Genomic DNA, 21,996 nt, shown 5'->3' on the forward strand with positions numbered 1-21,996 from the left:
GGCCGTTCAGTGAACATTCAGAAATACCATTTTCAAAAGTTAATGTGAACATTACCAAAGCGTAAGAATATATTTCTCGTTAGCTGGGTGTCTACATCACTCCCTGCCTGCAGACTACACACATCTCTAACAGCCTACGTCAACTTTTCATTAACCCAAATAATGAAAAAGATAAAAGTAAAAAAACTCACTCACACACAGAAAAAGAGAGAAAGAAATATGTTTGATAAGTTGTGTCAAAAGGAAAAATTGTTACATACATACTGTGTAGCCTTTATCACATTTAGGACCAAAGAACATGAACCGTATCATATTTTACAGAAATAGTTATTACAAATAGAGGCTCTATTCCAAAAGTTATAAAAAGTTCTGCCTTTTTTACTGTGGAAATCAAAAGCTAGTTTACAGAGCTTTTATAATCCCTCATAATCACTGATAATCCTCACGATCCATTAGAAGCGTTCAGACTCATACTCCTCTTCGCATTTACTGTGGGTTGAACTGTTGGTTGAATGCCTTCTTTTACACCTGGAAAAACAAAACATGAATAATTATTTACAGTGCACAACAAAAGTGAGTTCATCATCCCTGTGCAATATCACACAAATGTCAAATAACTGAAAACTGTATTCTCAATAATTATCTTAGTTAAATAAAATAAAAGACAATATAGAAAAAACAGGCTCCAAAGTCTGTGATTTACATAGCATGAACATGGTTATGAAATATTTGCGTTAACAGTCCTGCATGCAAATATGTTGGACTCTCCCACATTTAAAGGATGTTCAAATGTGACCACGCTGCAGTTCTCACTAAATAACACTTCATTTCATTTCTGTGGGTATAATAAAGTCTGCATGTGTTTAATGTGTTTTAAATCGGGGCAGTTACGTAAAGGACTGCTAATGCTATAGCAAACAGCAGGGGGCACTGCTCTTGTCTGGCTTACCAAAGTAATGTCTGCATCTGACTGATAGCCTCGGGTAAAGGAGATCCGAAACTCTCCGGAAGAAGAAGGTAGAGCAGCCCGGAGAGGACGTTCAGACTGCCGATCAGGATGTACGGCAGAGACCTGTAGTATCCTCCTGCAGCGAAACAACAAGAGATAACAAGAGTGCGTTTACATTACACTGATCACAATGCGTCCTCGACCACCCCTGAACCAGGACACGCTGATCGGATAACATCCCGATCGGAAGCGCGTTCACACTTGTGTTTTCAGTGTGTATGTGGACAACATCTGGATCCAGATCGCATGTTCATGCCAAGAGTAAACTGGAACTGCCTCTCTACAGGACTGATCATAACAAACATTATATAATGCCAACAAACTCTGGAATTCATTGCGTTTGTGTATTAGATCTGACCATTTCCAGTTTTAAATGTATTATTTATTAAATGTATTCATTTATTTATTGATTCGTAGGTGTGTGGTTGTTTTATGCTGTTTCCTTGTTGTATGTTTGTTTTATTATTATTTTTTTTATTATTATTGATGTACGGCACTTTGGGCAACCTTGGTTGTATTGAATGTGCTTTATAAATAAAAGAAAATTCTGCTCTGGCTGAAATTCTGAAAATTGGTTGAAATATTTTGAAAATGCCTCAGTGAAACTCTTGTTTGGACCCCAACATTCTTCAAAATATCTATGTTAAAATAGATATACAGTACTTGCATTTCCAAACATTCTTTTTGCCATTAATTGTAATAATCCAGTGAGATTTGTGTATGCACAAGGAGTCTGACAACAGCCGGTATGATCTGATCTCACCATCATCGAGTCCGTCTGTGATTACATGAAGAAACAGAAGAAACGTACTTGGTTACTTACGTAACCTCGGTTCCCTTAGAGATAAGGGAACGAGTACTGCGTTGAAAACGCTGTGGGAAAACTCCTTTTCTCGAGAATATTGAAGCCTTTATTTTAAAACGCATTGCTGCAGCACATGCGAGAGCTAGAAGCTCGCGTGAGCGTGCTGATTGGCTTGTGCAAAGCAACTGCACGAACCAATGGCGGAACAGCAGAGGAGCGCGAGCCAATCGGGGCGCTTGGCACTCTGCCAGAGTCAAGCGCGCGAAACTGCACGTGACAGAAGAGTATAAATACACAGAGAATCCGCCATTTGACAGGTTTAAATCGACTGAAGCGAAAAGACACCTGCCATAAGAGACAATAGCACGGCAAGGCAACGCAGTACTCGTTCCCTTATCTCTAAGGGAACCGAGGTTACGTAAGTAACCAAGTACGTTCCCTTACGAGAACGTTCTCTCGTACTGCGTTGAAAACGCTGTGGGAACACTATTTAAAACGCCGTGCTTGTCGTCTTTGGCCAATCTGACTCACCGAGAGCTCCAGGAAGTACAGAATAGCCTAGGATAAAGAGACCGAATCTTCGGGCCCTTAGATATCCAAACAGATAAAGCTGGGCCAAGGGCCAGTCTTAAGAATCCCACAACACGAGATGACAACCAGTGTCTGAGTCAAAAACTAGTCTGGGTCCACAGAGCCAGCGTTAGATAGAGACTACTCATGCCTATAAGGCAGGTACCATAGAGGTCTAAGATGTGGACGGAACGGACCAGCCGGCATAACGTCCTGCATAGACATTTTCATAACTAGCCTGGATCCATAGAGCCAGGGCCTAGCTAGAGAGAATTCGTACCTGCGGAGCAGGGACTTTTGGGTTGTAATGTTTCACAAATGTGGACGAAACAGACTAGCCGGTCGTCGCACAAGTGTGACAGAAAGAATGTCAAAACCAGCCTGGATCCGCAGAGCCAGAGCTTAGATAGAGAGAACTCGTGCCTGCAGAGCAGGAACTTCCAGGTTGTAAAATCTCACAAATGTGGACGGGACGGACCATCCGGCCGCCGCACAGATGTCTTCGATAGGAACACCACTTGACCAGGCCCACGACGAGGCGACGCCTCTCGTGGAGTGAGCTCTAACACCTATGGGACATGTAAGGCCCAGTGAGGTGTAGGCCAGAGCGATGGCATCAACTATCCACCTGGACAGCGTGAGCTTCGTGACAGGAAGACCATTGGTTCGGCCCCCGAAGCAAACAAAAAGCTGTTCAGACTGTCTGAAAGAGGCTGAACGCTCTAAATAAATTCTCAAAGCTCTGACAGGGCAGAGTGTGAGAACATCACTGAACTCTTCTGAGGTGGGAAGAGCTGACAGAGAAATAACCTGGGCTCTGAACGGAGTTGAGAGCACCTTAGGAATATATCCATGTCTTGGCCTAAGGATGACCTTAGAGTCATTGGGGCCAAATTCCAGACAGGACGCGCTAGTAGAGAGCGCCTGTAAGTCACTTACTCTCTTGACTGACGCCAGTGCCAACAGCAGGGCGGTTTTCAGGGAGAGAGGTTTTAGGTCGGCTGACCGAAGTGGTTCAAAGGGAGGTCCCTTAAGAGCCCGCAGAACCAAAGAAAGGTCCCATGCTGGGACAGATGGCGGCCGAGGCGGGTTAAGCCTTCTGGCACCCTTAAGGAAGCGAACTATAAGGTCGCATTTTCCTAAGGAGGCTCCTGCTTCCAAAACATGCTGTGTAGCAATGGCTGCTACGTATACCTTGAGAGTGGAGGGGGATCGACCCGCATCCAGCATCTCTTGGAGAAAAGATAGCACTCTTGGAATTTCACAAGTGTGTGGGTCGAGGTTTCGAGCTAAACACCAGCTGGAAAACACTGACCATTTATGGTGGTAGAGGCGTCTGGTAGACGGAGCTCTAGCTTCCCTGATCGTGTTCAGGACGCCCTCTGGGAGGTCCTGGGGTACCCGTTGAGTGGCCAAGCGTGTAGGGCCCACAAATCGGGACGGGGATGCCATATAGTCCTGCTGGCCTGAGCCAGAAGGTCGCGCCTCACTGGGATTGGCCAAGGGTCTGTCACAGACAGCCGTATCAGCTCTGGAAACCAAGACTGGGTTCGCCATAGAGGAGCTATCAGGAGCACTGCGCATTTCGTGTCTCTGATCCGTTCGATGACCTGAGGGAGCATCGAGACCGGAGGAAAAGCATAGAGGGGAAGGCTGGGCCAGTCGTGGGCCAACGCATCCCTGCTCTTTGAAAAGAAGATTGGGCAGTGACGATTGTCTTCTAAGGCGAAGAGATCTACTTGTGCCTTCCCGAAGACCTCCCAAAGTAGGAGAATCGTCTGAGGGTGGAGAGACCATTCCTCTGGGGGAACCCTGCCCCGAGAGAGCATGTCAGCTCCCGTGTTCAACGTGCCCGGCACGTAAGCTGCCCTGAGCGAGCGCAGATTGGTGTGAGCCCATAACAGTAGCTGGGTGGCTATGGCAAGCAGGTTGCGGGACCTGAGGCCGCCCTGGCGATTTATGTAAGATACCACTGACATGTTGTCCGTCCGGACCAATACGTGGTGTCCAGCCAGGTATGGGAGGAAGGTTTTCAGGGCCAGAAAAACTGCTCTCATTTCGAGGCAGTTGATGTGTAGGCGTTTCTCCGAGCTCGACCAGAGGCCGGAGGCAGGCCTGCCCTCGTACAGAGCTCCCCAACCTAAGTTGGAAGCGTCTGTTGAAATCATCCTCCTCTTGGAGACCACCCCCATACTCACGCCCTGCTGAAACCAGCTGGCGTTCGTCCAAGGGGCCAGGGCTTGAACACAGCGCTGATCCACCTTGATAGTCAATCGGCCTGAGTGCCAGGCGCGGGGTGGCACCTGAGGTGCTAGCCACAGCTGAAGAGGACGCATGCGCAGTAGGCCTAGTTGGAGTACTGATGATGCTGAGGCCATAAGGCCAAGGATCCTCTGAAACGTTCTGAGGGGTGCATGAGAGCCCTTCGTGAACGATGCGGCGAGCCGCTGAATCGATAGAGCACGGGCCGGGGAGGGCCATGCTCTCATAAGAACGGAGTCGAATACTGTCCCCAGGAACATGATACGTTGGCTGGGTGACAGAATACTCTTTGAAGAATTCACCCTGAGCCCTAGACATTCTAGATGGCTGAGAAGCCAGGCTTTGTGAGTATGTGACTCCGCCTCTGACTGAGTCAGAATGAGCCAGTCGTCGAGGTAGTTTAGAATGCGCATTCCCCGCTGTCTCAGGGGGGAGAGAGCTGCATCCATGCACTTCGTGAATGTACGAGGTGCCAGAGCCAGTCCAAACGGTAGAACCGTGTACTGGTATGTCTGCCCCTCGAAGGCGAATCTCAAGAATGGCCTGTGGTGGGGATTCACTTGAATGTGAAAGTAAGCGTCTTTCAGATCTACTGAGAAAAACCAGTCGCCTGGGCGAATTTGCGCCAGTATATGTCTGGTCGTGAGCATCCTGAACGGCCGTGACATGAGAGCCTTGTTCAGACGCCTGAGATCTAAAATGGGCCTCAGGCCGCCGTCTTTCTTTGGAACGAGAAAGTAACGGCTGTAAAAGCCTGACTCGCTTAGAGAGGGGGGAACCCTCTCGATAGCCCCTTTTGCTAGCAGACTTAATACTTCGGTGCGGAGGACATGACGTAATGTGCTGCTGACCGAGGTTTGAACCACAGCGCGAAAGCGCGGGGGTCTGCGTGCAAACTGAAGCGAGTAGCCGCGCTTTATGATGTTTATCACCCATTCTGAAACTCCTGGGATAGCCTGCCAAGCTAGAGCCCGAAGAGCCAGAGGCATCATTATATCTGGAACGCCCGGAGACGGGGGCTCGAACTGATATGAAGTCAGGGGAGAAATTTTGCTCGTTTTGTGCTCTGTGTGGGTCGCTGTTAAAACAGCGTTTGGGTGCAGGGGTGCGTAACACGTGACGGGCCCATTGTCTGCATACACAACTGCTCCAGCCGCCTGAACTGAAGAGGGAGCTGTGAGAAGCACTCGAGCGATCTTCGGGGCTGGTCCGGCCGCGGCGGGACATAGACCCCTTTTCCTGCCGGTTAGGACGGCTTCTTGGGCTCGAGGTCGAGCGTCAGCTTCGGTCGAGGGCCCTGGCGCCTGGGAAACGGGAATCGTTTTGCAGGCTTCAGGCGTCGAGTGGTGTCAGCCGCGGGGAGGGGCTGGGGAACCTGAGACGCGGGCTTTTCTGGTCGCGGCGTGCTCTTGGGGCGCCGTTGGACCGAGCTAGAGCGTTTGGGCAGGAAGTGCCTCATAGCACTTGAAGCTTTCTGAGCCTCCGTGAAGCGATCAGCGAAGCCATTAACAGAAGGGCCGAAGAGACCGGATGGAGAGACTGGAGAGTCAAGGAAGGCGGTTTTGTCAGCGTCCCTGATCTCCGTTAACGTGAGCCACAAGTGGCGCTCTAAGACAACCAGGCTAGACATGTTGCGGCCCAGTGCTTGCGCGGTGGTCTTTGTGGCCCTCAGCGCCAAATCTGTAGCACTCCTGAGGTCTTTGAAGGTGTCTGGGTCCGGGCCAGACTCGTCCATAGTGCGGAGGAGCTTAGCTTGAAACACCTGCAGGGTCGCCATAGCGTGGAGTGCAGAGGCGGCTTGGCCGGCGGCAGCATAAGCGCGGCTGGCGAGAGCCGAAGTGGTCCTGCACGGCTTAGAGGGGTGCACTGTTTTAGCCCTCCAACTCCCAGCAGTGGGAGGGCATAAGTGTGCAGCGACCGCTTCCTCTAAAGGAGGTAGAGAAACATACCCTTTCTCTTCAGCGCCGTCGACAGAGGAGAGCGTTGAAGAAGCTGAAGAGCGCGTACGCGCTGAAAAGGGCGCGCGCCAGCTTTTAGTGAGCTCATCATGAACTTCGGGCATGAAGGGGGCGGCACGTTGACGAGGGGCCTGTTGGCGCCCCGGCAGGTACCATTCGTCGAGGCGGCTTTTGGTAGGCTCAGCTGGGGAAAGCCAGTCTAGTCCCAGTTCTTCGACAGCGCGAGACATGACACGGAAGAGTTCGGCGTCGATGCTCGCTCGAGTGTCAACGGGATCCAGCTGAGAGAGGGGGGCGGGGTCCGCGGAGCCCGACCATTCCTCACTTTCAGATGCCGCCATAGAAACAGCGTCGTCCAGTTCTTCGGACAAACCGAAAGAGACGAGACCTGCCGCTTCAGAAGAGGGGCGTTGGTCGCTCTGTGAGAACAGGACTGGAGATGAAGGCGCGGGCGAAGTGTGCGGGGAGAGACCCGGCGTGCATTCATCCAGATGAGCGCGTTCAGGAGGCCTCTGGTCGCGCCGCTTCTTCCTACGGGGCTCACGGGGCGCCGAAGATGGAAGGTGGGCGGGAACACTCAGCGAGGCGGCGGAAGATCTGGCACGGAGCGTGGCAACAGGCATTCCGTCACAGTGAAGGCAGCCGCCTTTAGTGAGCGCTGCCTCGGCGTGCTCAGGGCCGAGGCAGGCAACACACAGAGAGTGTGTGTCAGAGGCGTGCAGGGAGACCCCGCATGAGTCACACACGGTGAGCGCATTTGCAACAACGCCGCACGCTGTGAAAACAGCGATTTGCTCTCTTAGAATGCTCTTTTTGAGTTAGAAAAAGGATACTCGTCGGATGCCACAGGGAAACGCTCAGCTTGGCAGACGCCGGGATGCGAAGCAGTTCCGCTGGAAGGCTGTTCGACGACGAGCGGCTTCACTCTGGAGACAATCAGCGACGAGGTGAGTCGAAAGCTGAAGGAGATAAAATCTGTCAAATGGCGGATTCTCTGTGTATTTATACTCTTCTGTCACGTGCAGTTTCGCGCGCTTGACTCTGGCAGAGTGCCAAGCGCCCCGATTGGCTCGCGCTCCTCTGCTGTTCCGCCATTGGTTCGTGCAGTTGCTTTGCACAAGCCAATCAGCACGCTCACGCGAGCTTCTAGCTCTCGCATGTGCTGCAGCAATGCGTTTTAAAATAAAGGCTTCAATATTCTCGAGAAAAGGAGTTTTCCCACAGCGTTTTCAACGCAGTACGAGAGAACGTTCTCGTAAGGGAACTGAGACAGACTAAATCCAGAAGAACTGCGGGAACGTCTCCGAGATGCTTGAAGAAACCTTCCTGCAAAGCTACAGCACTGTGAAAAGCACTGGCACTTGTGTTAAATGCTGTAAAGTGAGAATGCTTTCAAAAATAAAATCACAAATTGAATTTATTTATGATTTAACTTCTATTAACTAATTCAGATCAATATATGGTGTAACGATCCTTTGCGTTTAAAGCGGCTTTTGTCCAGGTACACTTGCGCATAGTTTTTCAGGGAGCTTTGCAGGAAGGTTTCTTCAAGCGTCTCGGAGACGTTACCGCAGTTCTTCTGAGAGAATGAGGGATGAGAGAAATGATCATTTTCAGGTGAAATAAACCTCTTGCAGTTTTGAAGTGTTTTCTCCCTCTACATCATTTGAATAGAAACCTGGTTTTGAGAACAGATTGCCTGTTTGTCATTTTCCAGTGCAGATATCTAAACATTCTTAAATCAAGATACACTTACTACATCATTGATTTATGAGATGAGATAGAAGAGATTACAGACCTAAGTAGATGAAGTATGGTGCGGAGAGGCTGCCGGCTCTGGACGCCATGGAGCAGGTTCCCAAAGCCGAGCCCCTCACGACGGTGGGGTACAGCTCAGCGGTCGCTGGGTACACGATCGAAAACGCTGCCGACAGACCAAACTTTCCCAGCATCACCAGAGCAATGGTGACAGAACTCATATCTACAGGTTAAAAGAGACAAAACATAACATCCAAAGTTAACAGAATACTGCAAAAAAATTATACTCTTCCTCAGTATTTTTGTCTTGTTTTCCAGTACAAATATCTCAACATTCTTAAATCAAGATACTGTTACTTGAGAAGCAAAATATTTTCTGAAAAATATGTGTGAGTTTATACTTAAAAAATTAAGTGAGTTTATGCTTAAAACCAGAACAAATGTCTGCAGATGGGGTCAGAAAACACTTTAATTCAAAGGGAAAGCGAGATTATTTTTCTGGCTCCATTGGCAGATATTTTACTTCCTAACTTATTTTTGATACATTTGCATTTCAGAAAAATAAGACTTAATATGTGACTTCTCAAGTAAATGATTGAAAATTTACATAAATTTAATTTATGATAAATTTATCATGATTTAATAATGTTTAGATATTTGCACTAGAAAACAAGACAGAAACACTGAGGAAGAACATCAAGGATCAAACACATCATTAGGCAGACAAATCCTCTAAACATGCTGGCATGCCAAAGTTCGTCAGAAAAATCCAGCAAATGCTGACAATTAATTAGTTTAACCCTCAGGTTGTGTTCTGGTCATTTTGACCTGGAGAGAAGGTCATTCTGGTCATTTTTACCTTTTTCCCAAAAATGCTAGTTAATATTATGATATTGGACTAAAACTTACTGACTTTACTCTACAAGGGTGTAACTACTCAAAATAGTTGTTCATTGTTTTTGGTCATTTTTCCCATCTTGTTACACTTGTTCCAGGTCAAAAATTACCAGCCTACAAAAATAGCTTATATATCGCTCGTTATGCTATATTATCACCAAATATTATCACTCAATATTTGATCGAGGTATGCATATGAATAGTTATTTGAGCGGGCTGCTAGATGCGAATGTGCTTTCTCTAAGAGTCATCCGATCTAGCAGACGACGCTCTGAGGTGGAGAAGTGCTGGAGGAAAATATATTCAGCTCGTATTCATACTTTTCATCATGCGAATTACATGAACGTTGAGAGATCACGGTTATGGATATGTAAGGATGGGTACCGAGAACCAGTGTTTTTATTTGTAACTGTATTTTTAATGTATATTTTATCTATAAAGTGCAGTGTTATTTTACATTTGATTTCAGTTTCTATACCTGAATACCTGAGGATCTTAAAACACTGTTTATTTCAATCAAATCTTTTGTCCAGTTGTATTCATTTGTTGCGCTTGCTAATTTTTTATTTGTCCTTTTTTAATTACTGAGTGTTTGTCTTTAATTAGTTGTCTTACATTAGTTAGGTTATAGTAGTTTTTGCTATGGTGTTTTTAAACCACAGGCAAACGTTCCTTGTGTGAGTGTCCTTTAGCCTGTTGAGTTTTGTTCATGATAAAAAAGACTTAAAATACATGTGAATGATTTATTGGAATTGAAATTAGGGATCTGTAGTGTTTAGGATATGCAGTATGAGGTTTACGACAGTGATGTTTTACGTTATGACGCACGGGGGTACGCCTGCCGTATTATGGTGTGTAAACAACAGAGCACTAGCATTAAGCCCACGAGGGATGACGGCTGTCTGTGTAATAACTGTCTGATATCACAGTAAAGTATACTAAATGCACACGTCTGTTTTCTTGTCAAATACTCGAATGTGAACATCACAGGATCGATAAGAATCAGAATCGTTAAAATTCAAGCGATACCCAACCCTAAAATGTGGTTTGTTATGTGCCTTTTTCTGTTTGCTTATAGGCAACTTCAGTACTAAAGTTCAGCAGTAAAATCTTTTCACCTCATTTCTTTTTGCACCAAACTATAGAGAGTAATATAGATAACAGAATCCATAAGTACCGATATCGATAAGCAGTATCGTAGTATAACCATCCCTATGGATATGCCTTCCATGGAAGATGCACTCACAAACTATTTTTTTTTATGGGAGAAACATTGATGTTGAAGAATCCAGCCCTGTCACTGAGGGCTACATCTCTGTTGAATGGCAGGGCGTCCGCGCACGCGGGTCAGGCCGGTGGGCTTTACACACAAGCCTACCAAGCGGACCTGCCTAAGGATCGGGATGACGGCACGGCCTCTCCCCTGAAGCGGTCGCTGAGCTGCGCCGAACCACAGATCCGCCAAGCAAACAGCTGCATGCTGGCGGCCAGTCAATGGCGGCTATGGTAGCCACGGAGAGACGTCTGTGGGTTAACCTGGCTGACATTGGGGTTGACAAGAAAACTTTTCTTTGACAAGAAAAGCGCTTCTCCTTGATGCACCAGCATCACCCTCCGTCGAGATGGTGGTCGAGAGGTTCAGAGCGGTGAGGGTGCTGTCTGCAGCGTTTAAGAGATTTACACCATGCCGTCCCGGACTTGCGCCTTTCCTTCACAGGTATTTAATGGGGAATTGTAAAAAGCGCTATATAAATAAAGGTGACTTGACTTGAGTATCCTCACCCCTAGGGGTGGGGGGTTTCCTTTAAGTAGGGAAGTAGGTTTCCTCCCTTGTGTTTACCAGGGTGTGGGCTTCCCCAAATGGTGTAAGCTTTATAGGAAGCCCCCTTTAGGCTGGTAGAACGAGTTGCATCTTCCCTATTACGGGTTCTAAGCAAGGTCCTTGTCACAGTTTTGAGCACTCGTGATCTCCCTTTTTGTGATATGCTGAAGATTCAAGTTCAGCTGCCTCCCCCTATAGGGGTCTTTTAACCAGGCCGCTCCGTTATGGTAATGAAGTCGTAGCAACCTCCCCCAAGATTGGGGTCTCCTTAGTAGGAGGCTTCTTCATTTACCAAAATTAAACTGCCTCCCTATTTGGGTTCTTCTATGGGCAGTTTCCCTAGAATACAAGCTTTAGCATGTTCACAAGGTCATAGCCGCCTCCCCTATAATGGTTTATTAAGCAGGCGGATCCCTTGTGTAAGCAGCGAAGTAGAAACAGCCTCCCCCACTTGGGCAGTATCCTCGTGTGCGCCTGAGACCGATTATGTGGTCGAGCCTTTGGCCTCCTCTTTGGGATCTGAAAGTAGGTCCTCTGCTACCACAAGAGAGCTCGAGATGATCCCCAGACTGCAGGGGCTATCGTGGAGTGTACCCTCCCAGTTGCTGAGATACTTTCTCTTGCATCCTCCATGCTCTGTTCGGGCTCAGGCAGACTTCGGAGACTATAGGCTCCTTTAGGAGATACCACTGGATACCTTGATACCAGTGAACCAACATGGAGAGAAGTCCAGGACATTGTACAGAAAGCCTGGTCAGCATCTGCCCCAGGACCAAGCGGTATACCTTATAAAGTATACAAGAGATGCCCGATGCTCCTCCGCAGGTTATGGAAACTGTTGCAAAGGATATGGACAAAAGGTATCATTCCAGCATCCTGGAAAAGAGCAGAGGGGTGTTTTGTACCCAAGGAAATGGACTCCTCCGACATCAGTCAGTTCCGAACCATTTGTATCCTAAGTGTCGAATGCAAGGTATTCTTTTCTGTCCTGGCAAAAAGGATGACTACCTACATGGTGAAGAACAAATATGTTGACACATCAGTCCAGAAGGGCGGCATTCCAGGTTTCTCCGGGTGCTTGGAACATACGGGCATCCTCAACCAGCTGATCCGGGAGGCCAAGGAGAGCAAAGGAAACCTAACGGTTGTCTGGCTCAACTTGGCTAACGCATATGGTTCAATCCCTCAATGGAGTCTGGCACCCGCCAACCTCCAATAAGAGGCTTTATGGATGACCTTACCATAACAACTTCAACCCATGTGCAAGCAAGATGGATCCTGAAGGCTCTTGATGACGTGGCAACATGGGCTTGGATGAAGTTCAAACCAAGGAAATCAAGAAGTATGGTGATCAGAAGTGGGAAAGTGACCAGCAAGTTCCAGTAGCGAGTACAGGGGGAGACGATACCATCAATTGAGAAAAACCCAATTAAGTGCCTAGGTGCAACGTTTCCATGACAGAGAAACAGGCAGATGCATGGCTGAGTCAAGTCAAGTCAAGTCAACTTTATTTATATAGCGCTTTTCACAATACAGATTGTATCAAAGCAGCTTCACAGTATTAAATAAAACAGTACATCAGTGTTAGTTTCTAGTGTTAAACGCCCACGGTTGGTAATGCTGATCAATATGATTGTTGATCCCCAACTGAGCGAGCCAAAGGCAACAGTGGCAAGGAACCGAAAAACTCCATCAGGTGACCTAATGGAAAAAAAAAAACCTTGGGAGAACCCAGGCTCAGTCGGGGGCCAGTTCTCCTCTGGCGTTTATGAACTAGAGACCGGATTTAACTGTAAGATTAAAAATATTATATAAATGCCTGGCTGAAGAGATGTGTCTTTAATCTAGTTTTAAACTGGGAGAGCGAGTCTGAGCAACGAACAGTATCAGGAAGGCTATTCCAGAGTTTTGGAGCAAAATGTGAAAATGCTCTCCCTCCTTTGGTGGATCTGGATATCCTAGGTATGACCAAAAGCCTCGAATTTAGTGATCTTAAAGAGCGCGATGGATTATAGGGCGATAGAAGATCTGTTAAATAAACTTGAGCTTAGCCGTTTAGGGCTTTATAAGTCAGTAGCAATACCTTGTAATTAATACGGAACTTTATAGGTAACCAATGTAGTGATGATAAAATCGGTGTTATATGGTCAAATTTTCTTGATCTAGTAAGAACTCTAGCGGCAGCATTTTGGACTAACTGTAGCTTGTTTATTGAGGATGCAGGACAACCAGCTAATAAAGCATTACAGTAATCTAGTCTCGAGGTCATGAATGCATGAACTAACTTTTCTGCATCAGAAACAGATAGCATATTACGTAGCTAGCAATGTTTCTAAGGTGGACAAAGGCTGTTTTTGTAACATATGAAATATGATTTTCAAAAGACAGGTTGCAGTCAAGTATAACACCCAGGTCTTTTACTGTAGAGGATAAAGTAACAGGACATCCTACTATGTTAAAGTTGTATTGTGAGAGGTTTTGTGGGCGTTTTTTTGAACCGATAAGTATTACCTCTTGTCTGGATTTAATAAAAGAAAATTGCGCGTCATCCAATCTTTTATATCTTTAACACACTCTGTCAATTTGGATAATTTAGCGTTTTCATCTGGCCGTGATGAAATATAGATTTGAGTGTCATCAGCATAACAATGGAAACTAATTCCATGTTTCCTTATAATATTTCCAAGTGGCAGCATATATATTGAGAATAATAGAGGGCCTAACACAGATCCTTGCGGCACTCCATAGTTTACTGGAGTTATGATCGATTTTTCTCCATTTAAATAGACAAAATGGTATCGGTCAGATAGGTATGATCTGAACCAGCTTAACGCTTGTCCTTGAACACCAGTATAATTTTGTAGTCGATCTAAGAGTATTGTGTGATCTATAGTATCGAACGCAGCACTAAGATCAAGTAAAACTAGTATTGAGATACAGCCTTGGTCAGAAGCTAAGAGTAAATCATTTGTGATTTTAACGAGCGCAGTTTCAGTGCTATGGTGCGGCCTGAATCCAGACTGAAACTTTTCATAGATGTCATTTTCTTGTAAGAAAGAGCCTAGTTGGGCAGACATAAAAGGAAGATTTGAAATGGGTCTATAATTTGCTAGGTTATTTGGGTCTAATTGTGGTTTCTTAATGAGTGGTTTTATAACTGCCAGTTTAAATGTTCTTGGAACATGACCTAAAGATAAAGATGAGTTAATAATATTGAGGAGAGGCTCTTCCACTATAGGTAACACTTCTTTCAGTAGTTTAGTTGGTATGGGATCTAATAAACATGTTGTTGTTTTAGAGGAAGTGATACGTTTATTTAACTCTTTTTGTTCTATAGTTGTAAAGCACTGTAATTGTTCTTGCGGGGTGATAATCGAGGCTAAGTTATAAGGCGCGATTGAGGATTGAACGTTTACAATTGTGGTTCTGATGTTTTCTATTTTCTCAGTGAAAAAATTCATGAAATCATTACTACTAAACTGTAACGGAATATTTTGTTCAGGTGACGCTTGTTTATTTGTTAGTCTAGCCACAGTGTTAAATAAAAACCTAGGATTGTTTTGGTTGTTTGTTTTGGATTGTTTGGAGGTGCTCAGCCCTGGCTACTTTTAGGGCCTTTTTATAACGTGACATACTGTCTTTCCAAGCAATTCTAAAAACCTCTAAATTAGTTTGTTTCCATTTACGCTCTAAATTACGGGTTTCTCTCTTTAGAACACGCGTAGTATTGTTGTACCATGGTGCTTTAATTTTCTCTCTGACCTTTTTTAGTCTAATAGGTGCAACAATATCCAATGTTCCAGAGAGAAAGGTGCTCATAGTGCTGGTTAGTTCCTCTAGTTCATCTGTTTGTTTGGGTTCACTGAGCAGCTGAGACAGATTCGATAAGCAATTTGAAAAATTATCTATGGTGGATGGAAGGATTGTTCTGCCTAATCGATAACACGGTGCAGCATGATATATTACAGGAGTACATAATATGCAAGTTACCATGTAATGGTCAGTTACATCATCACTTTGTGGAATGATATCTATATCGGTTGGATCGGTTCCATGTGATATAATTAAATTGAGTGTATGATTAAAACGATTAGTTGGTCCGGTAACGTTTTGCTTAACCCCAAAGGAGTTTAATAAATCTATAAACGCAGCCCCTAACGCATCATTTTGATTATCTACGTGTATGTTAAAATCTCCAACAATTAATGCTTTATCGACATTGACCAAATAGGTCTGAGAGAAAATCTGCAAATTCTTTTAGGAAATCAGCGTAAGGCCCTGGCAGTCTATATACGGTAGCCAAGGCTAAAGATAATAGGGATGTTTTTCTAGCATCTAAGAGCGTAACATTTAGTACAAGTACTTCAAATGAAATAAACTTATAACCCGTTTTCTGAGTAACACTAAGAAAATCTCTATAGATTGTTGCAATACCGCCGCCACGACCAATCAGACGGGGCTCATGCTTATAGGAGTATCCTGATGGAGTAGACTCATTTAGACCGAAATAATCATTTGGTTTAAGCCAGGTTTCAGTAAGGCAAAGTACATCGATGCTATTATCTGTGACTATTTCATTTACAATAACTGCCTTAGGTGTGAGTGATCTAATGTTTAAAAGACCTAGCTTTAGAAATTGTTTTTGTTTACTAATAGCAACATTTTCTGTTTTAATAACAATTAGATTTTTCCTAGATCCTGCAGTAGATTTATTATTTGATCGCACTAAACGAGGAATAGACACAGTTTCTATGCAATGTTCTACACTAGTATTTATATCAGTTAAATTGGTGCAGCAGAGACTATGATTTGGACTTTTGGTTACTAGTCAAAAGGTATTTAACATTTTGGAGATGTTATCCGACAGAAGATCCGCTCCGAATCTGCTTGGGTGTAAGCCATCAGCACGGAAAAGCCTAGGACGCTCCCAAAACAGATTCCAATTATTTACAAAGAGCAGTTTCTGCTCATTGCACCATGACGTTAACCATTCATTTAGCGCAAATAATCTACTAAACTTGTCATGTCCTAGACGTTATGTGGGAAGCGGTCCTGACACAATGATCGTTATATCAGGCGATGTGCTGCGTACCGTATCAATCAGATTCCTGAAGTCTTTCTTCAGAACTTCCGTCTGGCGCAGCCTGATGTCGTTCACTCCCGCGTGCAAGACCACATTTCCGACGCGCTCGTTATCGTTCAGAATCTCGGGAACGTGAGCAGCGATTTCAGAAACACGAGCACCAGGAAAGCAGTGACTGTGCACCTTACTTTTACCTAATGTAGCGCGGACGGGTCGAACGATGGAATCGCCGACGATCATAGCATCGCGTTCTGTTTCGCGAAGAGGGGAGAAGCGGTTTTGTGTGGATAACTCGAAAACCGGGAGGGTCGGAGAGGGTCTTGGTCTAGACCTGACTCGCGTCTTCCGCTGCGGAAATATCCAGGCTTCGTGGTGGCGTGTTGGAGCCGGAGTGAACGAGACCATGGCTGATCGCTCGGGACCGATGCTGAGTAACGCACGGAGACGAGGTCGGAATCAGCGGGTTAGTAACGTTAATCTCTGATTTGTGTGCATCGGCACGTGATGTTTCAGTATGACCATATTAGCCCGGTTCTGTCAACACTGCACTGGCTCCCTATTAAACATCGGTGCTTCTCAGTGAGGAAAAGTAGAAAATGTTTGTTGTAAGTAAGTTTAAAGAGTAAAATCAAGAATTATAAATCAAATCGATGGAGCTCCAAAGACAACAACGCGTTCAGACGCGAGGCATGTGCAGTCGACAACAGGAAGTGAGGGTAACTTGGAAGGTAACTTGAGTAAGATCAAGGGGTCAGGACTGGCAGGAAAGTTCGTGCTTCCAGCACGGTCTGCTACCACGACTCATGTGGCTACTGACAATCTATGAAGTACCTATGACAGCAGTGGAAGGAGTCGAGAGGCGAGTGAACAAACACCTTCTCAAGGGGCTTAGAATTCCACCAAGCTTCACGTCAGTAGGGCTATACACCAGGTCTGGTCAGGTACAACTACCCCTATCATCAGTGGCGGAAGAGTTCAAGGTGGCAAAAAGCCGGGTTGTGTTGATGTACCAAGACTCCACTGATGAAAAAGTCAAAAGAGCAGGTGTCACTACGAGATCAGGATGCAAATGGGTGGCTGACACATCAGTGGCGCAAGCTGAAAGCGCATTGAAGCTGAAGGACATCATCGGGAACCCATGCGTAGGGAGGCAAGGACTCGGATCCACCCACTTCCAGCAGTGGGGAAAAGCAGACCCAAGGCAGAGGAGGGACATGATTCAAGCCGAGGTCCGACACCTGGAGGAAGAAAAGCGCAGGTCTAGGGCCGTCGAACTTGGAGCAAAAGGTGCCTGGACAAAGTGGGACCTGCCGAAGCGGAAGATTACGTGACCTGAGATCTGGAGACTGGAGCCCTTTCACATCTCCTTCCTGCTCCGTTCAGTGTGTACGACACCCTTCCATCACCAAAAAAGCTCCACAGATGGGGAATGAGGGAGGACCCATTGTGTAGGCTATGCGGAGGGAGGGGAACAATGGCGCACATACTGGCAGGAAGCAAAACAGCTCTTAGCCAAGGAAGATACAGGTGGCGCCATGACAAGGTTCTCAGTGCACTGGCTGACATCTTGGAGCGGGAGAGGCAGAAAAAGCGCCAGACCAGTACAAGGCCAGCGACATCCATTCAGTTCATCAGAGAAGGGGAGAAACCACCATCTCCCAAGAAGACAAAAAAGAGCCTCTTGCAAGCAGCACAATCCTGGGAGATGAGGGTGGACCTGGGAAGGAAACTAGTCTTCCCCCAGGTTGTGCAAACACCGCTGAGGCCGGACGTGGTCTTATGGTCTGAGGAGACAAGGAAGATAATCTTGATTGAACTGATGGTCTCGTGGGAAGATGGGTGCGAGGAGGCCTATGAGCGGAAAGCCACCAAATATCGGACCTTGTTGAGCAGTGCAGGGCATAAGGGTGGCAGACCTGGCTATTCCCGGTGGAGGTCGGGTGTAGGGGTTTCCCGGCGCAGTCTGTGTGGAAGACACTCACAGCTCTGGGTATAGCAGGAAGGGAGAGGAAGGCAGCTGTCCGTAGGTTGGGTGAGGCAGCAGAAAGAGTGTCTTGCTGGCTCTGGAATAGGAAGGAGGAGTTGAGCTGGGGGCCAGGAGGAGGTGGGCAGTGACTGGCCACCACTGCCGACCTGCCAACTGGAGGGTGTTGTGGTTCAGGGTCGAAACACCCCGTGAAAGTTGGACGCCACCTGACGACATCTTCTCCTGGCTGAAAGCTACAGTCATGCACTACAGTCAGTGACTGAGTTAGACAGCATCAGTATAGATGTATCCAATAGCACGGCTAATTCTTTGCAGCCGTTATCTAGTTTCCTCTATAGGGCGTAGTTCACCCTTCCCTTATGGGTCTCTTTGTTAGGGTCTTTGTTAGGGTTTCTAGCCTAGTCTAAGTTGGGGATCACAGTCTTGGGTGAGTGGTGGACTCCCCTCACTCAGAGAACCCATCTCTGGGCCCTGGGGAGAAGTGGTTGCTTCCCTTCAAACTGGTTGAGTGCTGGCCTTGCGAGATGCTGACTCTAGGTCAGATGGGGTGGAGCATTTTAGGGGTTGAGTGGTGTTTAGGGGTTAAACCAGATCACCATACATGTACTTAAGACATGCCGTCCCCCTAGTGGTGGATTTCTAAGTAGGCAGTTTCCTTGTGTTTCATGAAGCGTGGCTGCCTCCCAACTCCTCTGAGTTTACAAGCAGACGGCCCTTCATGAGTCACTAAGGGTGAAGCTGTCTCCCCCTGATAGCGGGCCCCTTAAGTAGACAACTCCCTTGGGTCATGAGTGACATGAGGTCATGAGGCGAGGAAATTGTTTTCTTGTGCCAGTATTCCCATAAAGATAATGTCTGGCGTAATGTCAGGCTGACCTTACCAGTGCCAATATTCCCTTAAAGATAATGTCTAACCCATAATGTCAGGCTGACCTTACCAGTGTCAGTATTCCCTTAAAGATAATGTCTGGCATGATGTCAGGCTAACCTTACCAGTGCCAGTATTCCCTTAAAGATAATGTCTGGCATGATATCAGGCTGACCTTACTAGACCTTGAGCTCCATTCGTCTTAGGGCTTGGAGCTTGTGTGGTAGGACTAGTGTTACTGACAGTTATAAGCTGTTTTCCTCATGGGGACCAAAAAATGTCCCCACTAGGACAAGGATTTCGGATATTGTCATCTTTGTGGGGAAATTTTGTTCCCATAACATAGGGCAGGACCACACACACACACACACACACACACACACACACACACACGCACACACACACACACACACACACACACACACAGTCTGGTTCACTATCTTTGTGGGGACTCTCCATAGACTTAAAGTCCCCATGAAATCAAAATTGACCCTATTTACTTTGTTAGCGCATATTACTAGTCTTGTGGTGAACAATTAATCCGTGCAAGAAAATATTAAAAAAAAAAAATCTTTACCATGGTAATCTTTAATCAAAATCTGAAAATGCCCCTCCCCTCTGCATTGGAGGACCTTCTCTGATGACGTAGGTTTGAGGAATTGGTTTGGGCAACGCTTAACCACTCCCCTCAAACCGTTAGTCCGCTATGAGCAGAGATGGAGAGGAGGAGCGCTAGAGTAAAACCCTGCCCTCTGTTCAATATTCCTTTTTACTGGGAAATACGTCATAACACTGGAGAAAAGTCGTTTGCAACTTCCGGTTCACGGGGACTTTAATGGGTTTTATACTGTACAAACTGTATATTCTATCTCCTTACAGTAACCCTACCCCTAAACCTACCCATCACAGAAAACTTTCTGCATTTTTACATTTCCCAAAAAAACTCATTCTGTATAATTTATAAGCTTGTTTACCCATGGGGACCTCAATTTAGGTCCCCACTGTGACACGAGTCCCCATGAGTCTGTGTGCATTCAGGTTGAAGTCCCCAACGGAATATAAAAACATGTACACACACACACACACACACACACACACACACACACACGCACACACACACTCACACATACACACACATACACAAATACGCGGTTTAGCTATCTTTGTGGGGACTCCCCATTGGAGTAATGATCTTTATACTGTACAAACTGTATTTTCTATCCCATAACACTATCCCTAAACCTCCCCATTACAGAAAACTCTCTGCAATTCTACATTTTCAAAAAAAAAACATAATTTAGTCCCTCATGGGGACTGCTGGCTGGATCAATGTAATATAAACCTGTACACACACTCACACAGGCACACTCACAGACAAACACACGCACTCACGCATGCATGCACGCGCACACACACACACACACACACACACACACACACACTTTATCAGATCAATGAGGCTTACAATCAATCAGTTCCAAAAAGAAACACCAAACCTATCTTAATTTAAACAAGCTGACAAAAAGTTACAATATTACATTTTGGTGATAATACTGCATAACTAGAGATTTATAAGCTATTTTTAAAAGGCCGGTCATTTTTGTCTGGGAACACAAAAAGCATTACAGGGTTTTCAACACAGCATAAGGGTTAAACACAATCAAAAGTGAACACTAAACCTTCTATTCAATAAACCTGTTGAAACTGATCTTTTAATGAGTATCTTGCACACCAGATTACAGTTAAATGTCTCACGTTGTGGTATGAGGAGTATGAAGAGAAGAAGCACCCCCCCGAGGGACAGGGTGGAGGACAGGCAGAGGCGGCGAGGCAAGCGGCGGAGCATCAGCCAGGCCATGAGGAGCGCCGGCACCTCCACCACTGCGGACAAGAAGCAGTTCAGGAAGATGTCTCCATGTAGACTGGACGTGTTCAGAGACAGGGCACAGTATCCACTCGAAACGGCAAACCTAACAGGAGAAAGTGAGCGAGTGAGCGGCAGGTCCATACATATGATAATATTCACTTTAAAATATTATACAAATTTTTTTGTATAATTTTTTGTATAATTTTGTATAATTATGAGTTCCTTTGCCCATATAATCTTAAAGCTAATAAGGTTAAGCGTATTTGGCTTGCTGTCCGCAGTGGAGAGGCTCGAGGAAGTAGCTTAGATAAACCCCCCAGTGGGACTGCTAATGCTCGGATGATGAGTATGGTAACAAGATGCCTAAATTATGTTAGTGATCAATGATCAATTAATTCACTTCCGGTTTGAAAGGGCACGCTGGCGCGTTTGGCTGCCGCTCCTCTCTCCCGTTTATTTTAATTTTATTTAATTTATTCTTATAAGTTTATTTGGCTATGAGCCAGTGAAGACTATCTGTCTTTGTTATTCTACCGTGATGCGGAATCACGCTTCGCATGCTGGACTACTGCTTCTATCTCTGAGTGCTGTTTACTGGAATTTACTCTTCTGTCGCCTGGCCCAGGACGTACACTGCTTACACCGCTGTGAGGCTGCTGTTGGTGTGGACCCTCCCCGAATGGCTCTCAGGTACACTGCTCGCCAGTTGTTGAACCTGAACGGACATTTAGATACGGCGAATGACATACGTGCTCTCTGCAGTCATGTTGGAATATCGCGACCTAAGCGTTACTTACATCGCTCTTCAAGGCGTAGTTTTTTATGCTCAACATCTAAACCTGTCGCTTATCCGACATTTCTGCGCAAACCCCATAGACTGCTGTTTAGACCTACAGGGGTTAATTTTAATAACTTATCAGCACTCAGGCGTGTGGAGGTTGCATCGGAGTCATCTACTCCCCCGCGTCTGCTGAAATCAGCACTGTTTAACGCGCGCTCTGTCAACAACAAAGCCCTTATTTTATCTGATATTATTTTAGAGCAAAAGTTGGACCTCATCTGTTTAACTGAAACATGGCACAAAGAATCTGACGGTCTTCTTTTTAATGA

The 21,996-nt window shown here is 45.9% G+C and overlaps 1 protein-coding gene across 2 annotated transcripts in view; it reads right to left on the reverse strand.

Moving 5' to 3' along the window:
- Positions 1–204: 204 nt before the first annotated feature.
- slc22a21 (solute carrier family 22 member 21) overlaps positions 205–21,996 on the reverse strand; it is a 45,454-nt gene continuing 23,662 nt past the window's right edge. Inside the window, exons 7-10 of one of the 2 annotated variants that reach the window (XM_081390071.1) lie at positions 20,775–20,989; positions 8,403–8,585; positions 950–1,085; positions 205–528 (exon numbers count right to left, since the gene is read on the reverse strand). In XM_081390071.1, the coding sequence (XP_081246197.1) occupies positions 453–528; positions 950–1,085; positions 8,403–8,585; positions 20,775–20,989 (610 nt within the window). In that variant the 3' untranslated portion in view covers positions 205–452. Of the gene's footprint in view, positions 529–949; positions 1,086–7,430; positions 7,564–8,402; positions 8,586–20,774; positions 20,990–21,996 lie in introns of those variants that run through there. The other variant, XM_081390072.1, reaches the window with a different exon arrangement.

Source organism: Scardinius erythrophthalmus (assembly GCF_964197995.2).
Source record: "Scardinius erythrophthalmus genome assembly, chromosome: 17".
In the NCBI taxonomy this organism is placed as follows: domain Eukaryota; kingdom Metazoa; phylum Chordata; class Actinopteri; order Cypriniformes; family Leuciscidae; genus Scardinius; species Scardinius erythrophthalmus.